The sequence below is a fragment of the Cucurbita moschata genome, unplaced genomic scaffold, assembly GCF_002738365.1.
Source record: "Cucurbita moschata cultivar Rifu unplaced genomic scaffold, Cmos_1.0 Cmo_Scf00014, whole genome shotgun sequence".
Taxonomy (NCBI): Eukaryota; Viridiplantae; Streptophyta; class Magnoliopsida; order Cucurbitales; family Cucurbitaceae; genus Cucurbita; species Cucurbita moschata.
The window spans coordinates 3,538,044-3,564,619 of NW_019268530.1; the positions used below are offsets into that span (position 1 = coordinate 3,538,044).

At 36.1% G+C, this 26,576-nt stretch overlaps 6 protein-coding genes and 2 long non-coding RNA genes across 11 annotated transcripts in view; 4 read left to right on the plus strand and 4 right to left on the minus strand.

The window, feature by feature from the left end:
• The window catches only part of LOC111452341 (vacuolar cation/proton exchanger 3-like), a 4,063-nt gene extending 1,486 nt beyond the window's left edge, over window positions 1–2,577 (minus strand). The window contains exons 1-7 of one of the 3 annotated variants that reach the window (XM_023093004.1): window positions 2,399–2,577; window positions 2,037–2,104; window positions 1,820–1,848; window positions 1,206–1,402; window positions 891–1,106; window positions 703–819; window positions 517–633 (exon numbers count right to left, since the gene is read on the minus strand). In XM_023093004.1, coding sequence (XP_022948772.1) covers window positions 517–633; window positions 703–819; window positions 891–1,106; window positions 1,206–1,402; window positions 1,820–1,848; window positions 2,037–2,104; window positions 2,399–2,470 — 816 coding nt within the window. In that variant the 5' untranslated portion in view covers window positions 2,471–2,577. Of the gene's footprint in view, window positions 1–516; window positions 634–702; window positions 820–890; window positions 1,107–1,205; window positions 1,403–1,819; window positions 1,849–2,036; window positions 2,105–2,272 lie in introns of all 3 variants that reach the window. The other 2 variants (XM_023093003.1, XM_023093001.1) reach the window with 2 other exon arrangements.
• A 1,025-nt stretch (window positions 2,578–3,602) lies between these two features.
• On the plus strand, window positions 3,603–5,829 carry LOC111452345 (nudC domain-containing protein 2-like). The gene is made up of 5 exons (XM_023093008.1): window positions 3,603–3,747; window positions 3,841–3,989; window positions 4,086–4,134; window positions 4,316–4,458; window positions 5,475–5,829. Exons 1-5 carry the CDS (start codon window positions 3,699–3,701, stop codon window positions 5,559–5,561), a joined length of 477 nt encoding a protein of 158 aa, XP_022948776.1. The 5' UTR covers window positions 3,603–3,698; the 3' UTR covers window positions 5,562–5,829.
• A 186-nt stretch (window positions 5,830–6,015) lies between these two features.
• On the plus strand, window positions 6,016–10,498 carry LOC111452343 (inositol 3-kinase-like). The gene is made up of 3 exons (XM_023093006.1): window positions 6,016–6,309; window positions 7,569–8,739; window positions 10,143–10,498. The coding sequence occupies exons 2-3, from the start codon at window positions 7,876–7,878 to the stop codon at window positions 10,335–10,337; spliced, it is 1,059 nt and encodes a 352-aa protein (XP_022948774.1). The 5' UTR covers window positions 6,016–6,309; window positions 7,569–7,875; the 3' UTR covers window positions 10,338–10,498.
• A 2,423-nt stretch (window positions 10,499–12,921) lies between these two features.
• LOC111452352 lies at window positions 12,922–13,296 on the minus strand. The gene is made up of 2 exons (XR_002712127.1): window positions 13,185–13,296; window positions 12,922–13,079 (listed from the first exon to the last, which is right to left on the minus strand). It is a non-coding gene; the product is annotated as an uncharacterized LOC111452352 (long non-coding RNA).
• On the plus strand, window positions 13,073–15,996 carry LOC111452349 (phosphoinositide phospholipase C 4-like). The gene is made up of 9 exons (XM_023093016.1): window positions 13,073–13,645; window positions 13,769–13,965; window positions 14,065–14,200; window positions 14,295–14,492; window positions 14,596–14,810; window positions 14,918–15,035; window positions 15,116–15,268; window positions 15,347–15,433; window positions 15,535–15,996. The coding sequence occupies exons 1-9, from the start codon at window positions 13,325–13,327 to the stop codon at window positions 15,826–15,828; spliced, it is 1,719 nt and encodes a 572-aa protein (XP_022948784.1). The 5' UTR covers window positions 13,073–13,324; the 3' UTR covers window positions 15,829–15,996.
• A 231-nt stretch (window positions 15,997–16,227) lies between these two features.
• LOC111452350 (phosphoinositide phospholipase C 2-like) lies at window positions 16,228–20,619 on the plus strand. Its single transcript, XM_023093017.1, has 9 exons — window positions 16,228–16,852; window positions 17,570–17,766; window positions 18,010–18,145; window positions 18,561–18,785; window positions 18,987–19,183; window positions 19,492–19,609; window positions 19,909–20,061; window positions 20,135–20,221; window positions 20,326–20,619. The coding sequence occupies exons 1-9, from the start codon at window positions 16,550–16,552 to the stop codon at window positions 20,617–20,619; spliced, it is 1,710 nt and encodes a 569-aa protein (XP_022948785.1). The 5' UTR covers window positions 16,228–16,549.
• LOC111452351 lies at window positions 18,851–20,561 on the minus strand. Of its 2 annotated transcripts, none has more exons than XR_002712125.1 (3): window positions 20,478–20,561; window positions 20,317–20,395; window positions 18,851–18,992 (listed from the first exon to the last, which is right to left on the minus strand). It is a non-coding gene; the product is annotated as an uncharacterized LOC111452351 (long non-coding RNA). The 2 variants fall into 2 exon arrangements; XR_002712126.1 differs by having other exon boundaries at window positions 20,294–20,395.
• A 400-nt stretch (window positions 20,620–21,019) lies between the features above and the next one.
• LOC111452348 (putative serine/threonine-protein kinase-like protein CCR3) lies at window positions 21,020–23,579 on the minus strand. Its single transcript, XM_023093015.1, has one exon. It carries the CDS (start codon window positions 23,338–23,340, stop codon window positions 21,097–21,099), a length of 2,244 nt encoding a protein of 747 aa, XP_022948783.1. The 5' UTR covers window positions 23,341–23,579; the 3' UTR covers window positions 21,020–21,096.
• Between the last annotated feature and the right edge of the window lie 2,997 nt (window positions 23,580–26,576).

Below are 26,576 nucleotides of genomic sequence, written 5' to 3' on the forward strand. Positions count from 1 at the left end.
GGGGGGGGGGGGGGGGGGGGGGATGGATTGTGAGATCTCATATCAGTTGGAGACGAAACATTCTTTATAAGAGTGTGGAAACATCTCTCTAGCAGACATGTTTTAAAAATCTTGAGAAGAAACCCGGAAAGAAAAGTCATGCTAGGGGTGGGCTTGAGCTGTTACAAATGGTATAAGAGCCCGACACCGGATGATATGCCAGTAAGAAGGCTGAGCCCCAAAGAGGGTGGACACGAGGTGGTTTGCCAGGAAGAAAACTAAGCCCAAAAGGGAGACGGATTGGGAGGTCCCACATCGATTGGAGAAGGGAACGAGTGTCAACGAGGACGCTAAGTCACAAAGGGGGTGGATTATGAGATCTCACATCGGTCAGTGAGGAGAACGAAGCATGGTAAGGGTGTGGAAATCTCTCCCTAGCATACCGTTTTAAAAACACCGAAAAAAAACCCGAAAAAGAAATTTCAAAGAAGATCATATCCGCTAGGGATGGACTTGAACGGTTGCATACAAACTTACCAATTTGTTCTTCACAGCAAATATAACCGACCCAGCATGCTCAGCTGCATTACCCATAATCGGCAGCACAATTATACTCATAAAGCTCACCGAAACGCCCCATGATTGTGATGCCTCCTACGCTCAACAAAAACCCATAATTTCTTGGAAACAAACACAAAAAGAATGGCTTTCAATGAAATATACCTCAATTGTAGCCACAACATACTGTGATAGAACAGCTATGACAATGGTCATACCCACCAGCCAACCAAACGAGCTCCAAACCCCAATTATTGCCATTTCTTCATCATCCTCTTCCTCCTATTCAACCCATTCATCACATGTTTAGACAACAAATTATACTTAGAGTTCAAGAGAGTTTGAATAATCACCTCTGGTAGACCAAAAAATTGGTTATGGGTTTTCAATTGGAAGAACACATAAGCAAGATAAGCTATGAGCATTATGATGCTGCATGTTCTTGATAGCTCTAGAACAGACATGTCTGTCCATAATTTAGCTGATGGTGATGCAAATCTTGATATCAATGGCAGCATTTGGCATAGCAATCCGAGTAGCAACACTAAAGAGCTTACGTTCGCGACTTTCTGTTGAGAAAACATGATCGATAACGTTAATGTTCTTGTTTCTTGTTTCTCGAACGTGTTCGATTCGAAAGTTAGAAAGTATTTTTTGTTTTGGCTTACTGGGTTGAATGTTTGTTGCTTGTTGAGATTGGATAAGCCTCCAAAGAGAAGAGAGGTGCCAAGAACTAGAAGTAAATTGGAAAGAATGGAACCCAAAAGGGAGAATTTCAAGATGTGGATTTTGTTTTGGTGTAATGCTAACATTGCTAATATCAACTCTGTTACATTCCCACATGTTGCATTCACTAGCCCTCCAACTGCCATAATTAACGAACACAAAAATGACCCGTGTTAAATTACAAATTGCAATTATGTTTTTAGACTTACGAGGAGTTCAGGTACTCAAATGACCCGAGAACTCGACCAACCTAAACTACCGAACCCAATCTATAAAAATTGGGTTGATGGGTTGGCAATGGCACACGCCCTCTCTGCAGGTAGATATTGTTATCTTTAGACTTTTCCTAGTGTCTTTAACTAGTTGAAAAGTTTTCACACCATTATAAAGAATGCTTCGGATCTCACAATCCACCTCTTCGAGACACTGCGTGCTCGCTAACACTCGCCACTCACTAAAAAAAATCCTAAAAATTGTAAGGGTATTTTGGTAATTATGGACTAATAAAGTCTGATTCACAACAACTCAAGAAATGGACGGTGGAGATTTGAAGTACCTGTGGGCCCCGTGAAGAATGCAATCTGCCTGATATTTTTTTTCAACGAAGAAACAACAACGCACGAAATTAGAAGAAAAATATTTATGAATTTATTTTCGTAAAATTATAGGTTAAGAATTATAAATTTTATTAAAATTTTAAAAGCATAAATACAAAATTCAAATAAATAAATAAATTAATTAATTATAGGAAGGAAAATGAAAAACGTTCTTACTCGGTCAAAAAACTGACACGTTCTGCAAGGTGAGCCAATCCAAGTAAGCTCAAACCAAGTGTCCATGCCTACGTGGCACACAATTACATGACAGGTCAGATTCTATTAAATAAATGAAAAAAAATGGAAAAAAATCAGAAAAATATAATAAATAATTCTGTTCCCATTTTTTATTTTCAAAAACATAAATTTAAAATAAATTTAATATTATGAACGAAGTACGACCGAAGGCTTACGCTTCCAAAGTTGTAAAAATCCGCCGCCACCGCCAAAGGGATCGCCGGAAAAAGCACCGCCAGCTTCGTTCCAAACACCGCTTTCAGTAAATTCCCCCACAAATCCCTAACCAACCCAAACCTCACCGTCGCCGTCGCCGTCGCGCCACCTCCATTGATCTCCAAATCACGGAAAACCAGCGGCTCGTCTGAACCCATGAGTAGGCTAACCACCACGGCGGAGTCCGGCAGAAGAATTAGCCTGGAATGAAATATCGCCGCCGACGCTGCAGTGTCTGTGTGTTTTTCAGGTGAAAATCAAGGCGGAGAAACAAGAACAGAGACATAATGGGTCCGAAATTGTGGATTTAAGGTTAAAAAAAAACACACGATAAGTGAAAGAACACGAAATTTCCTGGAATTTTCTGAAATTTCAGTTACCAAACATACTCCATGTGAATTTATTCAAAATTATGGTGACACTTAATTACTCCCATTTTTGTATAATATATGTTTGGTAACTTTATAATTATTTCGTCCGTTACGTATAATATATATTTGGATTTTATTGTTTGAACATATAATATGGCTGATTACGTATAAGAGCAGTTTAATTTGTTTAATTAAAGTACACTATATGAACTTTATGGTAGTTACACGTTACGTGATGACCATCAAAGTTAATCACTAAAAGTTGATATATAGACATAAACACGTGAATGAAGATAAAACACGATGAAACAACGTGTGTTGATTGAGCGAATTTCAATCTTGTTAAATTCTTGTCACGTGACCCTACATAAATAATTTTAATTTGTTTTTAAATATAAAATATAATTATTAATTATTAATGGTAATAATAATATTATATTATAAATAACATTATATATATTTCCATATTAATGTGCACCTGTTTTTAGTTTTTATTTTTTTTCCTAATTTAATTTAGGTGTTTAATTTGATTTTAAATAAATTTATAAATTTTTAATTTTTAATTTAATAAGTCGTTAAATTTTTATTTGTTTATTTAACTGACTTCGATCCCATTTAATAATTTTTAAAATTTAGAGATTTATTATGTATGAAAATAAACATAAAATTAAATTTATTAATTGAGATAAACTTGAAAAAATAAAATTGTTATTTAACTAAATAAATTACAAAAATGTAATTATGGAAGAAACAACTAAAAACTTTATATTTTAATATTTAAAAATAGTTTTGCAAATATATATTTTTCTTTTTGCTAAAAGACCCATTTTGGAAATAGTTTCAAATTTTCAACACGGGTTCAAAACGCAAATATGTAAAAGTTTGGGGCCGGTTCAGGAATAATATTTAAGCTTCGCTAGACCGGAACTTCTCGTTAGAGAGAAACAAACCAAGGGAAAAGCTTCTGTGTGAAACTCGCGGGAAAGGGGAAGAAGGAAGAAGCGAACCCTAAGAAATGGCAGAGAAATTGGCTCCAGAAAAGCGCCATAGCTTTCTCCACAACGGTCTTTTCTATCTCTTCATCAATTTCATCTTCGGAATTTTCAATTTGCCGAATTAATTCACTGTATTACTAGTTTTTTTTTTTTTCTTTTCAGGTCAGGAAGTGTTTGAATGGGATCAGACTCTGGAGGAGGTTAATATGTATATTAATTTGCCTCCAAATGTTCATTCAAAGCAATTCTACTGCAAGATTCAGTCTAGACATGTCGAGCTTGGGATTAAGGGGAATCCTCCTTATCTCAATGTCAGTATCATTGCATTTTCACCTCTCTTTCTTGCTTGATTTAAGTTTGATGTATTAATTCGTATGTTGTATTGATTTCTTTGCGTTGATTTGCAGCACGAACTTACTTGCCCTGTGAAGACGGATTCGTCTTTCTGGACGCTAGGTGCTTGCGAATTCTCGCGTTAATGATTAACTATAATTTTGAGGCGGTTGAATGTTATGATTTTAGACCAAATATATGGAATTTCTAATCAGATTATTGATGTCTCTTTTTGTATTTCCCTTCTATTGCTCCGATTTTGTCTATTTTGTGGTGTAATTGTTTTGTTTATTTGGTGTGGCAGAGGATGGCATAATGCACATTACACTGCAGAAGAGGGACAAGGGTCAGACATGGGCTTCTCCCATACAGGGTCAGGGTCGTCTTGATCCTTACTCCACTGATCTTGAGCAGAAGCGTCTTATGCTCCAAAGGTTTCAGGAGGAGGTCCGTTTCTTTGTTCCATCTTTTTAGATGATATGAATACGTTTTGTGCTTTTCATGTTTGTTTTATGTTCCTTTTGTTTCTTTTCTTGAGCATTTGTTCATTTTTAGTCAGTGATCAATTGCTTCAAGCTGTCAAGATAGAAAAAAGAGAGAAAAAAAAAAAAAAATCTCTAGATGCATACATGAAATCTTTAACTAATGTAGAGTACATGAACCATTTCTTCCAAATTTTCAATTCATAAGAGACGGCCTGGTTTTTCTCATACATCACCGAGGACCAAGCAAGAGAAAATACAATGATAGTCTATTTTGTTTGATTTCTTCTCTTTGAAGATATCCCTTAAGTAGTCAATTAGGTGCAGCAACAAGAGGGTGAAGAAACTCCTAACCCAAAAGCTTTACTCATTTTCCTTCAAGGCACTTCCAAGATGACTTGAACATATGATGAGCTCTTGTACTAACTGATGTTGGATAGATGAACCAATTTTGCAAAGCTGCAGATGATAGGACTTGTGATATAACCCAAATATTCCTACACTTCATCCATGACCAAGCTCAAGAATTCATCTGCAAGGCTACTCCATTTGGAGCCTATCCTTGGTGGCAACCTTTAGAACCCAATCGAGTTGAAGGAAAATATCTCATAAGTCCATTCTCAAGTTCATGAGATGCCCTGCATTACTTGTTTTGTTGTATTTTGAATTCCATATTTTTGTATTTTTAAGCTTTTGATTTTTTTTTTTTTGGATGGTATAGATATAATTGGGGTTGCATTCAATCATTGCATACGAATGTTATCCACTCTGCATGTCATACAGACACACATATGGATGGAGGAGTTGTAGTATTCTCGTTAGTTTACTAAAATTTTATTGGGTGGAATGCTTTTGAAAAGTTTTGATACCTTTGAAATTCATGAACTTGTTTCCTTTCCTACATAATTTCATATGTCCAGAGTCGTGTCTGTCATGTAATGAAATCTTGAAATTTAATATGCTCTCATAGTTCCTTTGCAGAACCCTGGATTTGACTTCTCACAAGCTCAGTTTTCGGGCAACTGTCCCGATCCAAGGACCTTCATGGGTGGAATTCACTCAGATTGACAACTATAGTTCGTGGCATTTATAACTTGCATGGGCATGACACTCTATTAATCCTCAGTAAATAATGTAGGTTTTCTCCTGGTCTTGATTTATGCAATCCCTGTAATAGCTGCTATTGTGGAAGGGAAATTTACCGAGTCTGCGCGCAATAGCTGCAATGAATTAAAAAGATTTAGTTGATATATATTTATCTACCAAATACTTTGTATTATAAGCTTTTAACCTTCTATTTGGTTTGATATAAACAAAACTATGTCCTAGAGGTCTATAGCAGATGGAAGTACATGGTAAACGTAGCAACTGATATCGTCATTATCTATATATTAGTTTGCCCAGATCCCAATAAATTATGTTGAAAAAAGGTTCCTCTTTAGTTTAAGCGCTCCCCCAAATTATGTTCCAAATGTGATGAGATCCTGTCTAGAGTCCTAGTTCATGCGTAACAGCTCATGTTTAATGTCCAAAGTGGTGGATGAAAGCATTTTTCTGGTGGGATCTTATCTTCTTGGCTTTGTTTGGTATTTTCTTTAATCCTTTGAGCAATAAGACGTAAAAGAAATGGGAATTAGAGAAGGGAAATGCTGCGGCGACGGTTGTGATTGCAGCAGTTGGAACCCTATTCAAAAGTGTTAAAATTGAGGTGGTATCAGATTCCTAACCATTATGTCATGGCCATTCATTAATATTCTGCATTTTTTTGCATTTGCTTTCAGATTCCCACCTCTCAAAGGACGGATGACTACTCCAGGTATGTAATTTTTTATCTTCTTTTCTCTTAAAAGGTCCAAAGCAGAAGAAAAATCCCTTTATTTATGAGTTGAAGAGTTCTTGTGTGGCTTTGATTGTATATTGTTACTTTTAAGAGTCCTGAATTTATTAGTTGAAATTAGATGGTTAAGGCCTAAGTCCATATCCATTGGAGAATGGAACGAGTGCCATTGAGGACGCTGAGCCTCAAAGGGGGTGGATTATGAGATCCCACATCAGTTGGGGAGGAGAACGAAACATTCTCTATTATGGTGTGGAAACCTCTCCTCAGCAGACACATTTTAAAAACCTTGAGAGAAAATCCGAAAGGAAAAGTCCAAAAAGGACAATATCTACTCGCAGTGGGCTTGAACGGTTACACGAAAGGTCAAATATTCAAGTCATCCTACTCTAAGTTTGATTTTATTGTTAAATCCAATGGGTTAAAACATATATTCCCTCTGAGTTAGAAATTCAAATCTTCGTGAGAGAACGGTTGTTGGAATCCATTGTGACCTCGGGTTTGTTGCCCGGGTGGTTAGTGTTCTAAGGTGGCTTCCTTCATGATCTTTTAAAGCAGTACATTACCTTTTGCTATTATTGAATCTTCTTACTAGATCCTTTTTCCTTTTCTCCTCTTCTTCTTACCTTTTATTGACTGTTTTGGTCATTTTTAGCTGCCCTGAAGGGTTACTGCCACGCCCATATCTTTTGTTGTTATTAAGATTGAATTCCACCTTTGGATTTGGAATTTGTCCATATCACTTCGCCTCTGCCAACAATTTTGGAAGTCGGTGAAAAATAGGAAGACGAGGTGCCATAATATTCAATTCATTAGAACCGATTATACACAAGTTTAGATATTTATCGGACACAATATCATTTAGATATTTAAATAATAGATTGGAAGTTTTAGATTAATACATGAAAGAAGGCCGAGATGGTAATTCAAATCTCGACTTTTTTGGTTAAAAAATATAATATACTTCGATTAGTTGCATATTGTTAAAGCATTTAAAATGTCTTAAGGTTAATCAAACATTAAAAAAAATTAGTGAAATGTGAAACTATATTAAATCTAAAATTTAAAATACTACTAAATACTTTTAAAGAACAGAAAGTTCTTTTTCTCTTATTATTGTAATATTGTTGTATTATTATTTTTTGGCCCCTGAGCTCCCTTTGTTGACCCACTTTATTTGAAAGAAAAAGGAAAAATAAATAAATAAATGAGATCCTCAAACTTTGTTCTTATGACAGAAATGAATTAAACAGAAGAATTCCATGCAAACCAGAGCTTTACATAAACCCTTTTGAATCCAAATCTCTCTCCGGCGCACGTTGCCTCTCTCTGCCGTCTTACACGACTCTCTTTTTTTCTGTCCTCAAATGCATACCTTCACTTCCCTTACAAATCCCTTCTTGTCCTTCATTTCCGTTTCGAAATCCTCCTCCCATGGCGGCTTAGTCCCTTTTTCTTCCCTTTTCCACCCATGATCCCTATACCCACCGAAACTTTCTCCTTTTTCTCTTCAATCTTTCTATTATTTCCCTTCACAACCCTCAAATGGTGAGCGATACCAAAGACCCACCTCCCAATTTTCCTCCTCGTGCTCTGATTGTCGGCAATTTCTGCCATGATATCCTTGTTCGCGATGCCCATGTCGTCACCGAGTCTCTCGGCGGCGCCGCCTCGTTCATTTCCACGGTCTTTGAAGGCCTATCGGTTACCTATCTCACTGTTTCCAAGGTGGGGGAAGATTTCGCCTATTCGACTAACCAGAGTCCGATTGTTGTCGGGAATTCGAAGACGACGACGTTTCGTGCGTTTTTCGACTCGTCAATCGCCTGCGATGGCCATGGAGATCGGATTCTGAAAAGGGTTTCCGCCTGTGCTCCGATTTTGCCTTCAGATCTTCCTGATTTTAGATTTGAATTTGGAATGGCGGTTGGGGTTGGTGGGGAGGTTCTCCCTGAGACGCTTGAACGGATGATTGAGATTTGTGATGTTGTGTTTGTTGATATTCAGTCTTTGATTCGAGTTTTTGATGAAATTGATGGGACTGTGCAGCATGTGAATCTGAAAGACAGTGGGTTCTTCCATTTGTTGCCTCGAATTGGATTGTTAAAAGCTTCTGCTGAAGAGGCTCCGTTTATGGATGTTGGAGAGGTCAAGAAGCTTTGCCCTGTTGTTGTGACGAATGGGAATGAAGGGTGTAAGTTATATTCGAACGGCGGCGTGTTGCAGATTGCTCCGTTTACAGCAACTCAGCTCGATCCCACCGGTGCCGGTGACAGCTTCTTGGGTGGCTTTGCCGCGGGTTTCACGGCTGGATTGGCTGTGCCGGATGCTGCATTGCTTGGGAATTTGTTTGGATCTCTTACCGTCGCCCAAATTGGCCTGCCCCATTTTGAGTCCAGAATCTTGCAGGTATGTTTTCTAATTTCGAACTATACAGTTCAAAAAAAAATTGAAATGTTGGTGTTTTGTTTGATAGTTTATATGTAGTTCTTGTCTATGAGCAATTCTAGGACAATATAAATGATTAGTAGATCATATTACTGAATTTGTAATCATATGCATATCCGGCTGAATAAGATGAGAGATCGAAAGATATAGAACAAAGTTTCAGCCAAAACATATCTTAACTTAGCTCTATTCTGGTTTATCTCAGTAGAGAATGCTCTTATAATCATAGGGTTGTCGGGTTGTAAATTATAGCTTCATAAGCAACCATACTGGCTTGATGAGTAGTCGCCACAAAATTAGTTTTGGCCTAGTCGTCAATTGTGACAGTCCAAGCCCACCGGCAGTAGATATTGTCTGTTTTGACCCGTTACACATTGCGCTCAGCCTCACGATTTTAAAACGCGTCAGTTAGGGAAAGGATTCTACACCCTTATAAATAAATGTTTTATTTTCCTCTCCAGCTGAGGTGGGGATCTCACAATCCACACCTCCCCTTGGGGACCAGCGTTCTCGCTAACACACTGCTCGGTGTCTGGCTTTAATACCATTTGTAACAACCCAAATCCACCGTTAGTAGATATTGTAACCGTGAGGCCAAGAGCGATACGTAACGGGCCAAAGCGGATAATATCTATTAGCTGGTTTAGGTTTAGGTTGTTACATCAATAAAGGCCATAAAACTAGCAAGATAATCATATCTATATCTATATATATATATATATATATATATATATATATATAAAAAAGCATAACATATCTCCCAAGTCTTGGAACTTGCTTGTTGAGTGTTTTCTCTCTTTCCTTAGATTGATTTTTTAGAGGCAATGAAAGTTTTCTTCTTAACTTCATGAACAATGATTTCAAGTGCAAATAGCTTTGATTTTTTACCTGTTGCCCATATCATTAACTTTAGTGTGAGCCAAGTTACTCAATCAGAGTCGAAATGGCATGTCGAAGTTCCATGCTGTGGGAACACTCATTTACTTCATCTGAGGTTGCTTTGTGCGTAAACGGCTATCGATTATCTTGTGCGAGAGGATGGTTACAGTACTTGTGTTCGTGGCGCGTCCATACGAAACAAAGACCATAATCCCAATGTAGCTGTAACATTTTTCTAGTTTGTTTGAAGTCATTTTTGTTCCGGTATACATCATGTTTCGATCTCTTATATGGATACAAGTACTGCTTCCTCAACGTTCACAGGTCTCTTCGAAATCTTGAAAAATGATCCATGGATGAGATCGATCTCGTTTGTAGTTTTCTCCTGCTTCTTTCGCTCTTTTTTTCAGTAGTTGAAAGTGGGATCGACGTATAATACTGAGTTCCTGTTTTAGTTAACTCATTACTTCCCCTTTGTGTTGCAGAGAATCAAGGACGAGGTAGACAGAAGAAAGCTGCAGTTCATCGACTCGTTGGCTCCGGGAGAGAACGAGTTGATCCATCGGATGCCAGAAGGACACGAACAGTTCCAGAAATCTCTCGGGACGGTCAGATCAGAATGCCAATCGAATCTGCCAGCTTCTCACAGAGCAGTGGAGCAAGTGAATGGGCTAACTTAAAACTATAATAACGAGGAGAAAGTAGGAAGCTGCTGAAATTTTCCTAATCTGAATCTCACAAACCAAACAACTTTGTAGTTCCCTTAATCTTGGAGCTTTGTTGAAAGTTGTAGCTAAACCCAAATCATAAATTTGATGACTAATCAAAAGGAATATAAATAAATAATAAATATGATGATTAATGAAAAAGATTAAAAAAAAAAAAAAAAACAGTAATATTGCTACCATTTAAGATATGGGCAATGTGATAAGATGTTAATTGCTATATTTATAATTATTTTGTACAAAAGATATATTCTATGTTCATTATTTTTATTTTTTATAAAAAAAAATACCAAAATAATTACTTTTAGAAATCTTATATGCTAAAATAATTTGTCCATTTGTTCTGAATTAGGTAGATTAAAATAAAATATTAAATTATAAATTTAATTCTATTATTAAATTTAGGAAAGTTTTAAATAAATTTCTAAGATTCTTTTAATTATGTGTTGAATAAATCATAAATCTTTAAATTATATCTAATATTGAAAGATTTACTCTCTATTTTTTTTTTTTTTAAATCTCTAATTTCTCGTGTTTGTTATTCTTACTCAGATTCTTTGATCATTGGTGCCACCATCAAATTAGTTGGTGTGGTAAAGTTCGTCTTTGCAACATTGTTACGTTCTTTGTGCACCACAGCCACGAGACAACGCGAATCGAAAGAGGAGGAATGCTGGTTGAAGCCTTGGGGAGCTCCATTTTCACATAGTAAGAAGAAGTGGTCTAGTGATTGGATACAACGTAAGCGTCGTACAACAGATGCATAGTCCAATCGTTTGGTCAACAAGGTCAACAATCAACAGGTATTATTGATCAAATTTCATTAATAAATTTTAAACATTAGTAAGAAAGACAATAAGAATTTTGATTAAAAATGTGACACATGAAAGATGAAAAGATTAAAATAAAAATAAAAATATATAACATTCTTTATAATAAAGAAGAGAAGGCATCTTGTTTTGAGATCACTTTTAGTTTTATAATTATTTTTATTCTTTCAATTTTTCCAAAGTATTTATAATATTTTAATTTGGTTTCCCACTTTTCCTTTCCCTTTTTAGCTTGGTTGGAACTTCTAATTGATTTATTCTTTTGGGGAATGAATTCCTCACATTAATTTCTTTAATATTACAATCACACGTTTTGATTATTAAGAATATTAGAACGAAGGAGTTTTAGTATTTTTTTTTATTTAACGATAATAAATATTGAAACATACCGTAAAAAATCATGAAACTTTACTAGTTTCGTAGTTTGAACTTTTAGATTTGTATCATTTTTAAATTTTATATTTAATAGATTATTGATATTGTAAAAAATGTGCAGTTAAATATTAATAATTTTTTCTAAATAATATGTTTAAATTCTCATAGAAAAATACTAAAAAAAACTATATTATCATTTTCAAATAAAATGCTGCCTTTTTTAGGTTAAGAATGTGAAGAGCGTGGATTTAATTTTTTTTTTTTTTAAATTTTGAAAATAAATAGCTTAACCATTAAGGTTCAAATGGACCCAGAAGGTTCCTACTGTGCTATAATATTTTGACCATTTGACCCTTCTTGGGAGGCTTCTTTTTGTATTATTATCGTCATTTGTATCAATTATTAAATTTTATTACCATCAAATACAAAAATATTTCCATACTTTTTTGAATTATTCAATTTTGCAATGGAAACTTTGTTGGCTATAAATTTTATTTTTGCAATAAAACCTTTTTTTTTAATAAAAAATAGTTTTGCTTTTGAAGAATTAAAATATTTGTTGAACTTCTTCTAACTTATAACTTCTTTCAACTTTCAATTTTCAATTTCTTTTTTACAAAATAAATAAATTTATTAGATATATAATTAAATTTTATGCTGGCATGAAATTTTCAATTTTATGTATAATAAATTTATGATTTTAAAAAATGTCGAGTAGATCACGATAAAACTAAAAATTCAATAACTTAGTAAACACAAAATTAAAATTTTGAACTTATTTTAACACTTTTTAATGTTAAGAACTAAATAGACTTCGCTTAAAAGAAAAATTTTGGGCAAAACTTGTAATTCAACTAAAATTAATAATTCTAGTTACACCGACAAATAAAAACTTGTAATTCAATTAAAATTACCTATTTTAGTTACAAATAAAAACTTGTAATTCAACTAAAATTAACTATTCTAGTTACACTGACAAATACATCCACCAAATTGCCCACCACAATGGACATTGCGACTCGAATAGACGCGCTAAAACTAACTACATAAATTTAAAGTCAATTCACAAAACAATAGAGATGGAAACTGATGTATTTGTAATTCAAAAGTTCGAAGACTAAAATATAAATCTTAAAATTTTCATAACCAAAATTAAACGAATATAAAATTCAGCCAAAAGAATAAATTTTGAAAAATTCTCGGAATAAAATAAAATAAAAAGTAAAAGGAAGAGCTTTTATGATCTCTAAGCTCTCACTTTCAAGTCATTTCAAGTCATTTCAACTGGTGAGTAGTAAGCACATCACTTTAGCAAGTTTAAAAGGTATCTCACATCATTCCCTAATAACCTTTAATAATTGAAGTTTAAACCATCCGAACAATGAAACTACCAAGAAGGCATGCATATACTTTTGAGTATGAGTGGGGAACAGTATAACCTGATCTCAGCATGGCAAGAGAAAGCACCCCAATCGTTGCTTTTAGAAGAAGCCTGCATATATTGAAAGGAAAAGGAAAAGAAACAGAGCGTCAATGACATAAAAGGAGTCTAAACTCGGACTCTTTCATTTCAAACCCAATGGCTGCCTTGCCTTACCTGGTGGCTGTGTTGTTTTGAAAAATGAAGACCAAAATCTTCCCTTCTGCCTGTATATAATCATAATTCAAAGCAATTGAAATCAACCCATTTCCCTTTTTTGCTTCTCTCTCTCTCTCTCTCTCTCTCTCTCTCCCTCCATGGGAAATTACAGGGTTTGTCTCTGTTTCATCAGAAGGTTTAAGATGTCCACAGACGAGCCACCGTCGGACGTCAAGGAGGCGTTTCTCAAATACGCCAGCGCCGCCGCTGCCAACATGACCGTCGAGCAGTTCCACTCGTTTCTTGTGGAGTTTCAAGGAGATCAGACAGCGTCAATGGCCGATGCTCAACGGATTGTTGAGCAAGTGCTGCAGCGGCGGCATCATGTGATCTCCAAGCTCACAAAACACAGTCTCAATCTTGATGATTTCTATTACTATCTCTTCTCTATGGATCTCAATCCCCCAGTTTCAGATCAGGTGAGATATCAATTTCTCTTATTTCTCCTGTTTCCTTGAAATTTGGAAATTTTGGTTTCTGGGTCTTGTACCTCAACCTAAAACCCCAGATTCTTAGATATACAAGGGTTTCATCATTTACAGGTTCATCAGGATATGAGAGCTCCACTGTCCCATTATTACATTTATACTAGCCACAATACATACTTAACTGGGAATCAATTGAGCAGTGATTCCAGTGATGTTCCGATCATAAATGCACTGAAAAGTGGTGTGAGAGTCGTGGAGCTTGATTTGTGGCCAAACTCTGAAGAAGATGACATAGATGTTCTTCATGGAAGGTGAGAGAACTAAGAACTAAGAAATGGAATTGTTGGTTTTGACTGAAATATAGGAAGAATGTAGTTTGTCTGAAGTTGAATGTGTAATCTTTTCTTTAGGACCTTGACAACACCTGTGGAATTCGTTAGATGTCTGAAATCTATTAAAGAGAATGCTTTCATAGCATCTCCATATCCTGTCATAATTACTCTAGAAGACCACCTAACTCCTGATCTTCAAGCTAAAGCAGCCGAGGTATCTTTTTCCCCTCTCAAATTGTTTACAGAAAGAGTAGTTTTGTTCATACTTTGAAGATTTATGGGAGGGAGATGCTTGTTTTTGTTTGCAGAACATCAAGGAAACATTTGGAGACATGCTGTTCTTTCCTGAAGCAGAATATCTACAAGAATTTCCTTCTCCAGAAGAATTGAAGTATCGGATCATCATTTCAACAAAACCCCCTAAAGAATATCTCAGATCCAAAAATGTGAAAGGGGAGAATTCTTCCAGTGAAGATGAAACGGATGATGAAGATGGGGTCGATACGGTCTGCTTTCCGTTGAAATTTACCACATTTTAGCTGTGTTTTTCTAGTCATTTTCTGGTTTCCAGTATCTTGATGAAGTATACAACTCTCTATTGGGTTGCAGAGTGAGAGTGAATCCAGCGAGAGTGACGACAGTGATTACGAATCTTACGCTACAGGTGTATCCGAATACAAACGCCTAATTGCCATTCATGCTGGCAAACCAAAGGGGGGATTGAAGGAAGCTCTAAAAGTTGGAGCTGATAAAGCTAGACGCCTTAGCTTGAGTGAAAAGGCACTAAAAAAGGCAACTAAATCTCATGGAATGGATGTCATTAGGTAATAGTAACATACATGTCGTCAGTTTACTCCAGAAAGAAATTAAGAGAAGTTTAAAGAATTCATTTCCCAAACTGACACCAATCTTGCTCTGTTCTTGCTTTCAGATTCACCCAGAAGAACATGTTAAGGATATATCCGAAGGGAACTCGAGTAAACTCTTCCAACTACAACCCAATGAGTGCTTGGTTACACGGGGCTCAGATGGTTGCTTTCAATATGCAGGTATTTTCATTTTCTCTAGGATCAAATAACATCACTGTCCTTGTTCTTCTAAAAAAATAAATTTAATTTGACCATCACAGGGATACGGAAAGTCTCTCAGTTTAATGTACGGGATGTTTCGATCGAACGGAGGTTGTGGTTATGTGAAAAAACCTGATTTTCTACTGACAGTTGATCCGCATGGCAAGGTGTTTGATCCTAATGCAAAATTGCCAGTTAAAAAAACTTTGAAGGTAGGCATTTTGCCAAACTAGATCATGTATCAAGTCCGGCTGGACTTGCTCTCTAAAACATTATATTGCCGATGACAGGTGAAAGTCTACATGGGTGTTGGCTGGAATTTGGATTTTGAAAGCACCCACTTTCATTTGTACTCCCCTCCTGACTTCTACGCACGGGTAAGTTTCAAATGAATGGAAATCTAGTTAACCCAAGTCCATAGTTCAAGCAATATTGTTACCTTCACCGACTGCATATTGACCATGTTAGCCTTATGCAGATTGGAATCGCAGGAGCTCCAGATGATGCGATAATAAAGAGAACAGAGATCAAAGAGGAGACTTGGAGCCCAGTTTGGAACGAAGAGTTCACATATCCTTTGACCATTCCTGAACTGGCTTTACTTCGAATCGAAGTGTATAGTTATAACATTTCAGATAAGGATGTTTTTGGAGGACAAAACTGTCTGCCTGTTCCTGAAGTGAAGGCAGGCATCCATGCTGTTCCTCTTTTTGATCGTAAAGGATCAAAGTACAGTTCTGTAAAGCTTCTATTGCGTTTTGAGTTTTCCTGAATACAATTTCTTATCCTTTGGGGCAACATCTCAGTGGAGTGAATTTTTCCTGTCAACTGTTGTCTATAGTGGAGATTATTGCTGTTCTTTGACTAGAGAGAGTTGGATTCTTACATTTTTCATAGGGTAGAGAAAAGGCATCGAATATGGGGTCGCCACTTTTCTCTCTTTCCTTTTTCTCTTTTCCTTCTTTGATGCCATTGTACTATAAAGCAGATTCCCTCTGTTCAAGGAGAGTGATTAATTCTGTAAAGAAAAACAGAGACAGGAGAAAAAATGGATACATGAACAAAACCGTGTATTTTATTGATACCTTGTCTTCCTAATGGATGCAGTTGATCGAATCACTATACTGAATAGCTGAGGTAACAGTTTGCTGTAAAGAAGCAGACTCTTTAGGATTTAGATGGCTCTATCAGACATCCTAGATTCTAGCAACAGCCTATTCCTGCAATGCAAACTAGGCTGGTCAAATTTGGAATCACAAGCAACTACTTGCCAGTTCCACCACATTTGCTCTCTCTAAGAAAAGAACATCTTGCCATGGACACAGATTCCAACTTCGGCTGGAAGTCATTCTTTAGGGATTGAAATGGAAATTCCCCCTCCCCCTCTTTTTCACTCATTCTTCCACAGATCCAAGTAGGACAAAGGATAAAAAAAAGAAAACACCACGCGGAAAGTGCAGGTTTGGTGTGTCTGCTCTGTATCATAGTAAAGAATGAGTAAGCACAGTTTCAGGGTCTGTTTCTTTTTCAGTAGAAGATTCAGGACAAATGCAGCAGAAGCACCAGAAGATGTGAAGATGATGTTCAATAAATACTCAAAACATGGCACAATGAACATTGATCAATTGCGGACGTTTTTGGAAGAGATTCAAGGAGAAACATCTGAGACAAAAGCTGAGGACATCTTCAACAGTCTCAAGCACCTCAACATCTTTCAGAGAAGAGGCCTTTATCTCGAAGATTTCTTCCGCTATCTTCTTGGAGACCTTAATCTTGCTTTCCCGCACTGCCAAGGGGTTATCTCTCTTTCTTCTCTTTACCTTTCAAGCCAATCTACAATATATGCAATGTCACACCATCCATAAAACCAGAGCATCATTCAGAGATAAAAATTCATTAAAATGTATTTTGATATTCTGTTTTGTCATAGACATTACAATCTATTTTTCTAGAACAAAGATTTTCTTCTCAATTCCAAAATTATATGTTTATGAACAGTGAGTTTAATATGAATAATAATATTAAACTTTACAAGTTTTATAATACACTAATGTATTTAAACTCTGGTTCTTACTATTGTCTCATATTCTTCACAATTTTGGAGTATAGTGATCCAAATCTGATTTCCTACTTGCATATCGACTATATTATGGCATAGTACAAAAAGTTAATTTAAGTCCTTGTCATTAAGTCTATCTATAATGTGTTTATTAGAAATCTTATGTGGCATCACCTAAACTAATGTTTTGAAAAAGATGTATCAAGTTTTTTCTTAAATCCAATATAAACAATTTAATAATCACGGAAGTTTAAGGATCAAAATAAAATATATTTTTTTAGCAGGAGAGATAAAACAAGTCTGAATGTTTAAGGACAAAGATGTAAGTTAACAAAAGAAGTATAACTTCCACTTCTACCAATAGTACTTTCCTTCAATTTTCACTGAAAGTTCTAAAATAAATTTGCAAAATAAGCCATGATATTATTGATTAATAGTTGGGAACTGGGTGCAGGTTTATCAGGATATGGGAGCCCCATTGTCTCACTACTACATATTTACAGGCCACAATTCCTACTTAACAGGGAATCAACTGTATAGTAAAAGCAGTGTGACTCCTATCATAAGGGCTCTAAAAAGAGGAGTAAGAGCAATTGAGTTGGACTTGTGGCCTACATCAAAGAATAATGGCATTGAGGTTCGTCATGGACGGTATGACCTAAAGATTGCACACTATAAAAAAAAGTTCATTTTTGTGATCATCCTACGACGAGTCATTTCTTACATTCACGTTTCAGTATCTTTTTGGTTTTAATTAAAAAATATATATATACACTAATGATTTTTCCGAAAGTGCTTACACTATATGAGAGCTCCCGATACCCTCTAGATATACTTTTGTGTGTGTTTTAAGAAGCTTCTGCATTAACTAATTGAACATCCATGGAGCTGTAGGACACTCACATCTCCTGTGTCACTCATCAAATGCCTGCGGGCAATTAAAGATCATGCCTTTACTGCTTCTGAGTATCCTGTAGTGATAACTTTTGAAGACCATCTCAACCCAGAACTTCGAAAAGAAGTGGCCAAGGTGAGCAATAGAGCTCAACTTACAGTCTTGTTAGTTAGATCCTCTCTATGATAACATCTCTGTTTCATAGTTTAATTCTTTTGGAAAATTTTCAGATACTAATAACTTCTTTGTTTCATTTTACATATTCCAAGAGTAATACTTTCAAATTTTATTCAAATTTCAACATTTATAGATTTTTTTTGTTTTTTTAGACTCGTTTGTTAGCATTTTTATATTTTCCACGCAATTCTAGAAATCATAGTGCATTCTATTGTAATTTTAAGAAGCTCTTAATATCCTAATCAAATTATGAAAACTAAAACCATAGTTTTTAAAACAACTTTCTATAAAACTAAAACACTTATCATAAGATATTACACTTCCGTTTTTTTACTTGCTATTAATTCTTCTTTACCTATGTAAATATGTGTAGATGGTTAATGAAACATTTGAGGATATGCTTTACGTTCCTGAATTGGAAGACTTGAATAAACTCCGATCCCCAGAGTCACTAAAGAAAAGGGTTCTGATTTCTGCCAAACCACCAAAAAACAAAAAGGGTGAGAGCACAAAGGAAAAGCCATCAACGGATAAGCAAAGAGACATTGCCGATGATGACATTTGGGGCAGTGTAAGGCCACAAGAAGATGTGGATGAGGTGCGCATTATATTTTATCTTTTCTTTTCATTCTTTTTCATGAAAACAACAAACTTGTAATGATGTAATAAAATCCAGAACATTTAGACATACCTGAAAGATTCACACTTTGATAATGACCTCATCTTCTGAACATGATGTAGAATTCTTGATACAGAAAGTGAGCTAGTTTTCATTTCCAATTCACATTCTGACTTGCAGGATGACCTGGAGGAGGATGAAGATGAGGACGTTGCTGTTCCAGAATACAGGAAATTGATTGCCATTCATGCAAAGAAGAAGAAACCTGGATTAAATCTCCAGGCTTTCCTTAATGATACAGAAAGTGTTTCAAGATTTAGTCTGAGTGAACAAGCACTTGAAAAGGCTACAAAAGACTATGGGCGTGATATTATCAGGTATAACTATTGTACTTTTTCATTTTCCCAACATTTAGTAGAGTGAATTTGGAGTCTATGGATCAAACTGTGCAAACTTATTCACAGAGGAAATGAATGCATATACATTATATCCATTTGATAGCACTTTTTAATCATACAGTAGCTTTTAATTTTAGATAACAAGTATGTTTGACTCTAATTTCACCTTGTTGAGAATGAAATACTAAGACAAAGTCTTTTTTCTCTGAATAACCATATCTAACATCACAAACGGATAACTAGTATTTCTATGTTTTTAAGAGATATTCAATAAAATTGTGTCTTAGGTTTACACAAAGGAATTTGCTGAGAGTGTACCCAAAAGGCTTAAGATTAGACTCATCTAATTACAATCCTATGCTTGGCTGGACTCACGGGGCTCAAATGGTTGCCTTTAATATGCAGGTTAGCGTTCACACTCCTCTTCTATATTTTCGTCGCTATGCTATACATATGAACAAAATTTAAACTGCTGACCCATGCCAGATTCCATAAAACTTAGCATTGGAGAATATATATGTGTGTATATATATAATGCGGTCCAGATATCCATATTCTGGCTGCTAAATCCCGCAACAAATAAAGCAACATTTTAACCAAGAGAAGAAAATAACAAACAAAAATGAGAAAGAAAGATAAAGGAAAGAAAGTTGTTCGTAGAAAAAAGAATTTTAGTATCCACTAATGATTTGTATGCGTTGAAGGGATACGGGAAATACTTGTGGATCATGCAAGGAATGTTCAGAGGCAATGGCGGTTGTGGCTATATTAAAAAACCCGATTTCTTGTTGAATAACCTAGATCATAAGCCTTCTAATTCCAGATCATCATCTTCGACTATGATCAGACGTTTAACGGTCAGTTTACTTGCACAAAGAAACACATTGTCTAATGTTTAACAAATTCATGATTCCATTGCAATGGTTACAGATAAAGGTATACATGGGAGAAGGATGGAATTCGGAATTCGGTCTCTCACATTTCGATTTCTATTCGCCTCCAGACTTATACGTACAGGTAAGAAACAGATATCGATTAAAAAAAATCAACATTCAAGAAATGGCAGATAAGCGATTGTAGTAGCAATACATCTATAACAGGAATTTCCTTACTGATTTTAGATTGGAATCGTCGGAGTCCGAGATGATACAACAACGGAAAGAACAGCCACGATCCAAGACCAGTGGGTACCTGTTTGGAACGCGAAGTTCAGTTTCTCAATAAGCACTCCTGAACTGGCTTTGCTAAGAGTTATAGTTCGTGATCACGATACCTCTGGTAAAGATGACTTCGCCGGCCAGACATGTCTGCCGGTGAAAGAGCTCCGATCAGGAATCCGCGCAGTTCCATTATACAGTAAGAGGGGAGAGAAATACAAACATGTGAAGCTCCTCATGAGTTTCGAATTTGAATAACACGAATAAATAGTTTAAAATATATAAATAATAAATAAAAATTAAAGGAAAATGGAATAAAACCATTATTATTTTTTAATTATTTACATATGTAATTAATTAATTATATATTTCAACAAGGAAAATAAAAAATAATTAAAAATAATTTCTGGCAAATAGCAATTGCCGGCCAAAGCTTTTAGTCCTCGATAATGCATTGCATTACGATCTATAATATATATTATTTATTTAATATAATTGAGAAATAATGTGTTTGAAAACGCCATGTTAACTAACGGTATTTTTTCATAAGCTCCGCGTTGAAACCGCTTTTATTGACAGCGACTATTAATAATAAATATACGACTCTCCACATGGTATAATATTGTCCACATTCTGAAGTGACTTTGCTTTGAGGTTCCAAGACACAACTACGTCCCGCATTTAAATTTTAAAATATTTAGGTAAAAAAATCTTCAAAAAAAAAAAATAAAGGTGTTAGAGATTTTCACAGAGATCGCCATTACAGCGAGCAAAAGCTTTCTCCAAATTCCCAACAATGTCGGTAATATTCGGCCTCTCTTCACCCTCCAAGCTCACACAATGCATGGCCGTATACGCCACTATCTCTACCGCTTCCACTTCCTTCATCTCCGGTGTCCTAACCGTCTTGTCCACCACATCCCACAGCTCGCCGCCCCCAATTCGCGCCACCGCAAATTCCACCAATGTCACTGGACTTCTGCTTCCGCTGTCTCTGAATACCGCCTTCCTTCCCGTCAAAAGCTCCAGCAGTACAATTCCTAGCCCGTACACGTCGCTTTTTGACGTCGAAATCCTTGACACGTAGTACTCTGGATCGATGTACCCGATTGTACCCCCGACGGTGGTTTCCGTTGAAATATCTGGCTGTCGCATCAAAGAGAATCCGAAATCCGAGACTCTTGCTGTGAAGTTTCCGTCTAATAGTATGTTTGAGGATTTGATGTCTCGGTGGATTATTGGTGGGACTGCGTAATTGTGAAGGTACTCGATTCCTCTGGCTGCGTCTAATGCGATTTTGATCCTCGTTTTCCATGTATTTAGTAACAATCCGTCTTCATTTGTGTGAGCTCTGTTGTGTAAATGATCATGGAGAGAACCATTTGGCATGAATTCATAAACTAGAATCCTCTCATCGTTTTCTTGGCAGTAACCCACCATGCCCACAAGGTGTTTGTGATTAAGCCGCAATAGCGTTGCTAATTCTGAAGTAAATGCGTCTTGTTTCTCTTGTGGGTCTTCTGTTTTCTCGTTGTTTTCTCCTCTTTTGATGGCTACTTCAGTCCCATCTGAGAGTTCCCCTTTGTAAACAACTCCAAAACTCCCTCCACCAATCTTGTTTTCAGATGAGAAGTTGCTTGTTGCAGCAGCTAGTTCCATCAAAGAGAATGACCGACCGGAGTAATTTTCCATTAGCGCTTGTGGGATTGTTTTCAGCTCTAGATTATCTGCTGTGTTGCTAGAAGAACAAAGAGCTAAGCAATTTGATATGCAGAACAAAATGGTGCAAGCTCCAGCCATAACCCCAACTGCGCCAACTATGAGAAACGCCAGGGTGAGCCTGTTTCTGGCTCTTGTAGGTGAAGAAGAACCTGGGATTGATTGAGATTCTGGCTTCTTTGGCAACGGTACAGCAATTGGGAGCTCTCTCTGGCATGATTTGCAAATATTTCCAGACCCATCACAGAGAAATGCTGAATTTGGATAGATGCCACAGGAGCTGCAAGGATCTTGAACACACGGGCCAGGGATTATCATCCCCAATGGAAGAACAACTGGTGAGTTCTTGTTTGCCTTGGACCAGCACATTATTATCAAATTGCTTGTCTTCAACCCACATAACATGTCTGATCCTGCTGTGATTAGCTCAAATGAATCGTTGAAATTGATATTGTTTTGAATGTTGAGCTCCTCTGCTCCTCCACCCCAGCAAGAAACCGCCCCATTTTTTTGCCTTATAGCACAAGTGAAGCTAGCCCCCAATGCAAGATCTGTATATTCATGAGCTGATTTGATAGGAACCTCTAATTGGCCGGCGTTGCTGTTTCCCTTGCAGATTAGGACTCCGCTGGATGCAGTCAACCCACAGACATGAGACTCTCCGGCGACTAAGCTCACCATGGACAGATTCCCAAACTGAGATTGAATCTTTGATCCAATTCCATTGCTCCCCCAACACAAAATGGTTCTGTTTTTCTTCAAAATCCCACATGAAAACCCACTTCCAGAGGTGACTGTCTGAAACTGCAATGCTGCATCAGGCGAAGGAAACAAAGACCCATCTCTCTCTGTTCCCCTCCAGCATCTTGCTCTGCCGGAGATGACCTCTCTTGCACAAACGTGCACATCACCAACGGCCAGATCAGTCAAGGGGAAGGCGGTGCTGTGGTAAACACGTTTAGGTTGGAAACCAGCATCGGTCTCCCAGCAATGGAGGCTGAACCCACCAGTACGAAGACCACAGAAGAATCTCTGCCCGCCAGAGATTGCTTCAAAGGAGACATGAGGTAGAACGGAGATCACTTCATGTCCTCTATAGCATTGAATTCTCTGGCTTTGCTTACCGGCGATAATGCCGCAGACAGTAGCGGTGCCATAGGCGACAGCGACGGTGGATGCAGAGCCAAAAGCGTCGGCGAAATGCAGCTGCAGATGCAAAGATATCAAGACGGCGGCGAGAAAAGCGAATTCAGGTGTCATTTGGGAAGATGCTGCCTCTGCAGATTGATAGAATTATGATGCTCCTCCTTCCCCTTCATTGAAGAACAATGGAAGATGAATTATTCTGAAATTTGAACGAACAATTCAAGAACCAGGAAGAAGAAGAAGAAGAAGAAGAGGAGGAGAACAAAACCAAGATTCTTCAGGGTGGGAGGCTGTGTTAAATCACGGGCATTGTCTATATAAAAAAAAACAGGGTGAGCAAATGTCTCACAGCTTCAGAGTTGAATTTTTTTATATTTTTATATTTTTATATTTTTCAATTTGTTAATAATATTATAAAATATCCTAATATTCTTTTCTTTTTCCGTTTTCCTATCATTGTATTTTTTTAAAAGATATATGTTGATTTGGTCTTTAAATCTCATATAAAAAACAGATTTTACATTCAGTAATTTTTTAAAAATTTAAAACCAATATTTTTTACATTTTGAACCTCTCACGTCTGTTATAGAGAGAAATAGAGGGAAATTTCTCCGTAGGCTGATGACGATACGCGGATCGGGTTAAAGTAGACAATATCTACTAGCAGTAGACTTGGGCCGTTACAAATAGTATTAGGGTCAAACACCGCGAGGATATTGGGTCCTAAAAAGGGCGGATTGTGAGATCCCTCAAAGTAGACAATATCTGCTAGTAATGGACTTGAGCCGTTACAAATGGTATTAGGGTCAAACACCGCGAGTATGCTGGGTCCTAAAAAGGGCGGATTGTGAGATCCCTAGACAATATCTGCTAGTAGTGGACTTGAGCCATTACAAATGGTATTAGGGTCAAACACCGCGAGGATGCTAGGTCCTAAAAAGGGCGGATTGTGAGATCCCTCATCAGTTAGAGAGTCATGTTAGACGAACACGACTCTCCACACTAGTATGATATTGTCCACTTTGAGCATAAGCTCTCGTGGCTTTGCTTTGAGCTTCTGAGAAGATCTCAAACCAATGAAAAAAGTATTCCTTGATTATAAACCCATGATCATTCCCCAAATATTATAAGATCGCACGTCAATCGGAAAGGAGAATGAAATAAAATATAAAAACATGAGGATGATAACTATAGGTAATTTGAAAATATAAATAAAATTTATGGATAAATAAATTAATAGTTAATATTTAGTTAGTAAATACAATATTTAAAATTGAAGTCTAATTTTGAAATTCACATGTAATAATTCGTCAAAAATAAGTAAAGTGTCATGAATGAAAAAATAAATGTATTATAAATTTTGGGGAAATATTTAATGGGTTTCATCCATTTTAACCTTCCACTCCAAGTAACGGTATAATTTTAAATTTTCCTTAAATTATTGTTGCAATTAATATATTTAATAAGGGATGAATTTTATCTCACACCATAAAAATTAAATTTTATTTTCAGAATAAATCCTCAAAATAATCTTAAAAAATATTAATAATATTCCATTTTTAAAAATAGTATTACCGTCAATATATCATAAATTATTTCCAAACTTTCGAATGTTATTTTTAAAAATTATGTTTTAAACGTGCTACAACTAGTGAAAGTATTTTTTAACTTTAAAAAAAAGTTTAAAATATGTTCGAAGTCTAAAAAAAAATGGTTTAGTCATGTCAATAGAAACCTCAAATGTCGAACAAAGAACTCCATAAGAAAACGGAGTCAAGGCTCCTCGAAGGCATAGTTAGAAATGACGAAAACTCTAAAAGGAAATGAGTCGAGCCACGATTAAGGGGAGACGTACTTTGTTCAAGGGGAGGTGTTGAATGAAAGTCCCACATCGGCTGAGTTTATAAGTAAGGAATACTCTCTCAATGAGGCTTTCTGGGAACCCGAAAGCAAACCCATGATAGGCTTGATATGGAGGGAAGAATATTTCATTATTATTTATTTTTAGAGAAAGTGTAGTATTAAATATATTTTTATTAATTAAATGTTTAAAAGTATTAGTGGTTGAAATTAAAGTAGAAAAAGGATATAATGGCACATTAAATCCAGCTCAGCTTGGGATGGGTTTTTGGCTTTATTAGTACTAATAGAGGTTTACTTCTTTAATAAGCCATTTTTATTGGGATTAATGCAGCCAAATTTAAAATATAATTTCCTATAACTTAGGCTTTACTTTATTTATTTACTAATGATTAATATTTATTTAAAATATACTTGTCTAATTTGACGATATTAAACAATTTTTTTTTTTTTTTTCTATTTTCCAAACATTTAATGATATTTAAAATTTTAAGAACTAAGTTTTAATTTTTTTTTTCAAAAATATAAATAAATAATAACCTCCTCCCCCGTTTGAGTCATGTCAAGAAATGGCGCCGGCTTCCCTCTCAATTTTATGGGAGAGTTTTTTCGCTGGAATGGCGACTAGCAAGAGTGAGTCTTCCGTTTCCTTCAATTCAAAATCGATCTTATTTTCTGGTCGAAATGGTTTAGGGTTTGTTTTGTGAGTAATTTGATGGATTGATTTTGCAGAAATGGCAGCATTGATCGAGGTAGGAAAGATGAAGCGAGTTAGGGAAATCTCTCTTGCTATGGAGGTTTCTAAGGGACTCTGTTTTCGTTCTCCTTATTGGTATGCTATTGATTGCTATATCCCCAATAATCCGTTTGGTTTCTGTTCACACGCACACGTATTCATATATCTCTGAAGTAGCTTTGAATATATAGCATTATTGGTTAGATTAAGTTAGTGAAATCTCTGTTGCCTTGTTCTTGAAATTGTAAGGATTTGTTTGGCTGAGAATTTTGAATGTAACCAGTCCTGAAGATAGGGTTGTGAGGTTTTTTGGTGATGATCTTTAGTTATATGAATTTTTCTTTGTTCTTGGAGCTGCTGCTGCTGCTGCTTGTTTAGGTTACTATGATTAACATAGTATGAGTTTGGATGGTATGATAGAGCATATTTAGAGATGAAGCATATGGGAAACTTGAATTGGTTTTATGAAATAAATTCTTCTGTTTGTTCTTGGTTGTAATAGTGTTAGCTTATGTTTCAGATGCTTTAAATATGTTTTAATGGGGAGCTGTTGGACCTTGTTCATAGTTCATATAGTGTATACCTATGTTAAGATGTCTAGAATTGATCTCAAGTTCCCAACTCTCCGTGATGTCAAAGGAATTTTTGTTACAAGGGAAGTAAGATTTGGATTACCTTGTTAATCGAATATCTTAAGGTAAGAACACTTGTTTGAGATTTGAATCACTGCACAAGAAAGATCAATAATGTCAAG

What these genes read in the sequence shown, in the direction of transcription:
- LOC111452345 (XM_023093008.1), top strand. Translation starts at nt 3,699, where the DNA reads ATGGCAGAGAAATTGGCTCCAGAAAAGCGCCATAGCTTTCTCCACAAC. An exon ending in CCATAGCTTTCTCCACAACG is followed by an intron (nt 3,748 to 3,840) that starts GTCTTTTCTATC and finishes TTTTCTTTTCAG; the next exon opens with GTCAGGAAGTGTTTGAATGG. An exon ending in TCCAAAGGTTTCAGGAGGAG is followed by an intron (nt 4,459 to 5,474) that starts GTCCGTTTCTTT and finishes GTTCCTTTGCAG; the next exon opens with AACCCTGGATTTGACTTCTC.
- LOC111452343 (XM_023093006.1), top strand. Translation starts at nt 7,876, where the DNA reads ATGGTGAGCGATACCAAAGACCCACCTCCCAATTTTCCTCCTCGTGCT. An exon ending in TTGAGTCCAGAATCTTGCAG is followed by an intron (nt 8,740 to 10,142) that starts GTATGTTTTCTA and finishes TTTGTGTTGCAG; the next exon opens with AGAATCAAGGACGAGGTAGA.
- LOC111452349 (XM_023093016.1), top strand. Translation starts at nt 13,325, where the DNA reads ATGGGAAATTACAGGGTTTGTCTCTGTTTCATCAGAAGGTTTAAGATG. An exon ending in CAGTTAAAAAAACTTTGAAG is followed by an intron (nt 15,269 to 15,346) that starts GTAGGCATTTTG and finishes TGCCGATGACAG; the next exon opens with GTGAAAGTCTACATGGGTGT. An exon ending in CTCCTGACTTCTACGCACGG is followed by an intron (nt 15,434 to 15,534) that starts GTAAGTTTCAAA and finishes AGCCTTATGCAG; the next exon opens with ATTGGAATCGCAGGAGCTCC.
- LOC111452350 (XM_023093017.1), top strand. Translation starts at nt 16,550, where the DNA reads ATGAGTAAGCACAGTTTCAGGGTCTGTTTCTTTTTCAGTAGAAGATTC. An exon ending in ATTGAGGTTCGTCATGGACG is followed by an intron (nt 17,767 to 18,009) that starts GTATGACCTAAA and finishes ATGGAGCTGTAG; the next exon opens with GACACTCACATCTCCTGTGT. An exon ending in CTCCAGACTTATACGTACAG is followed by an intron (nt 20,222 to 20,325) that starts GTAAGAAACAGA and finishes TACTGATTTTAG; the next exon opens with ATTGGAATCGTCGGAGTCCG.
- LOC111452348 (XM_023093015.1), bottom strand. Translation starts at nt 23,340, where the DNA reads ATGACACCTGAATTCGCTTTTCTCGCCGCCGTCTTGATATCTTTGCAT.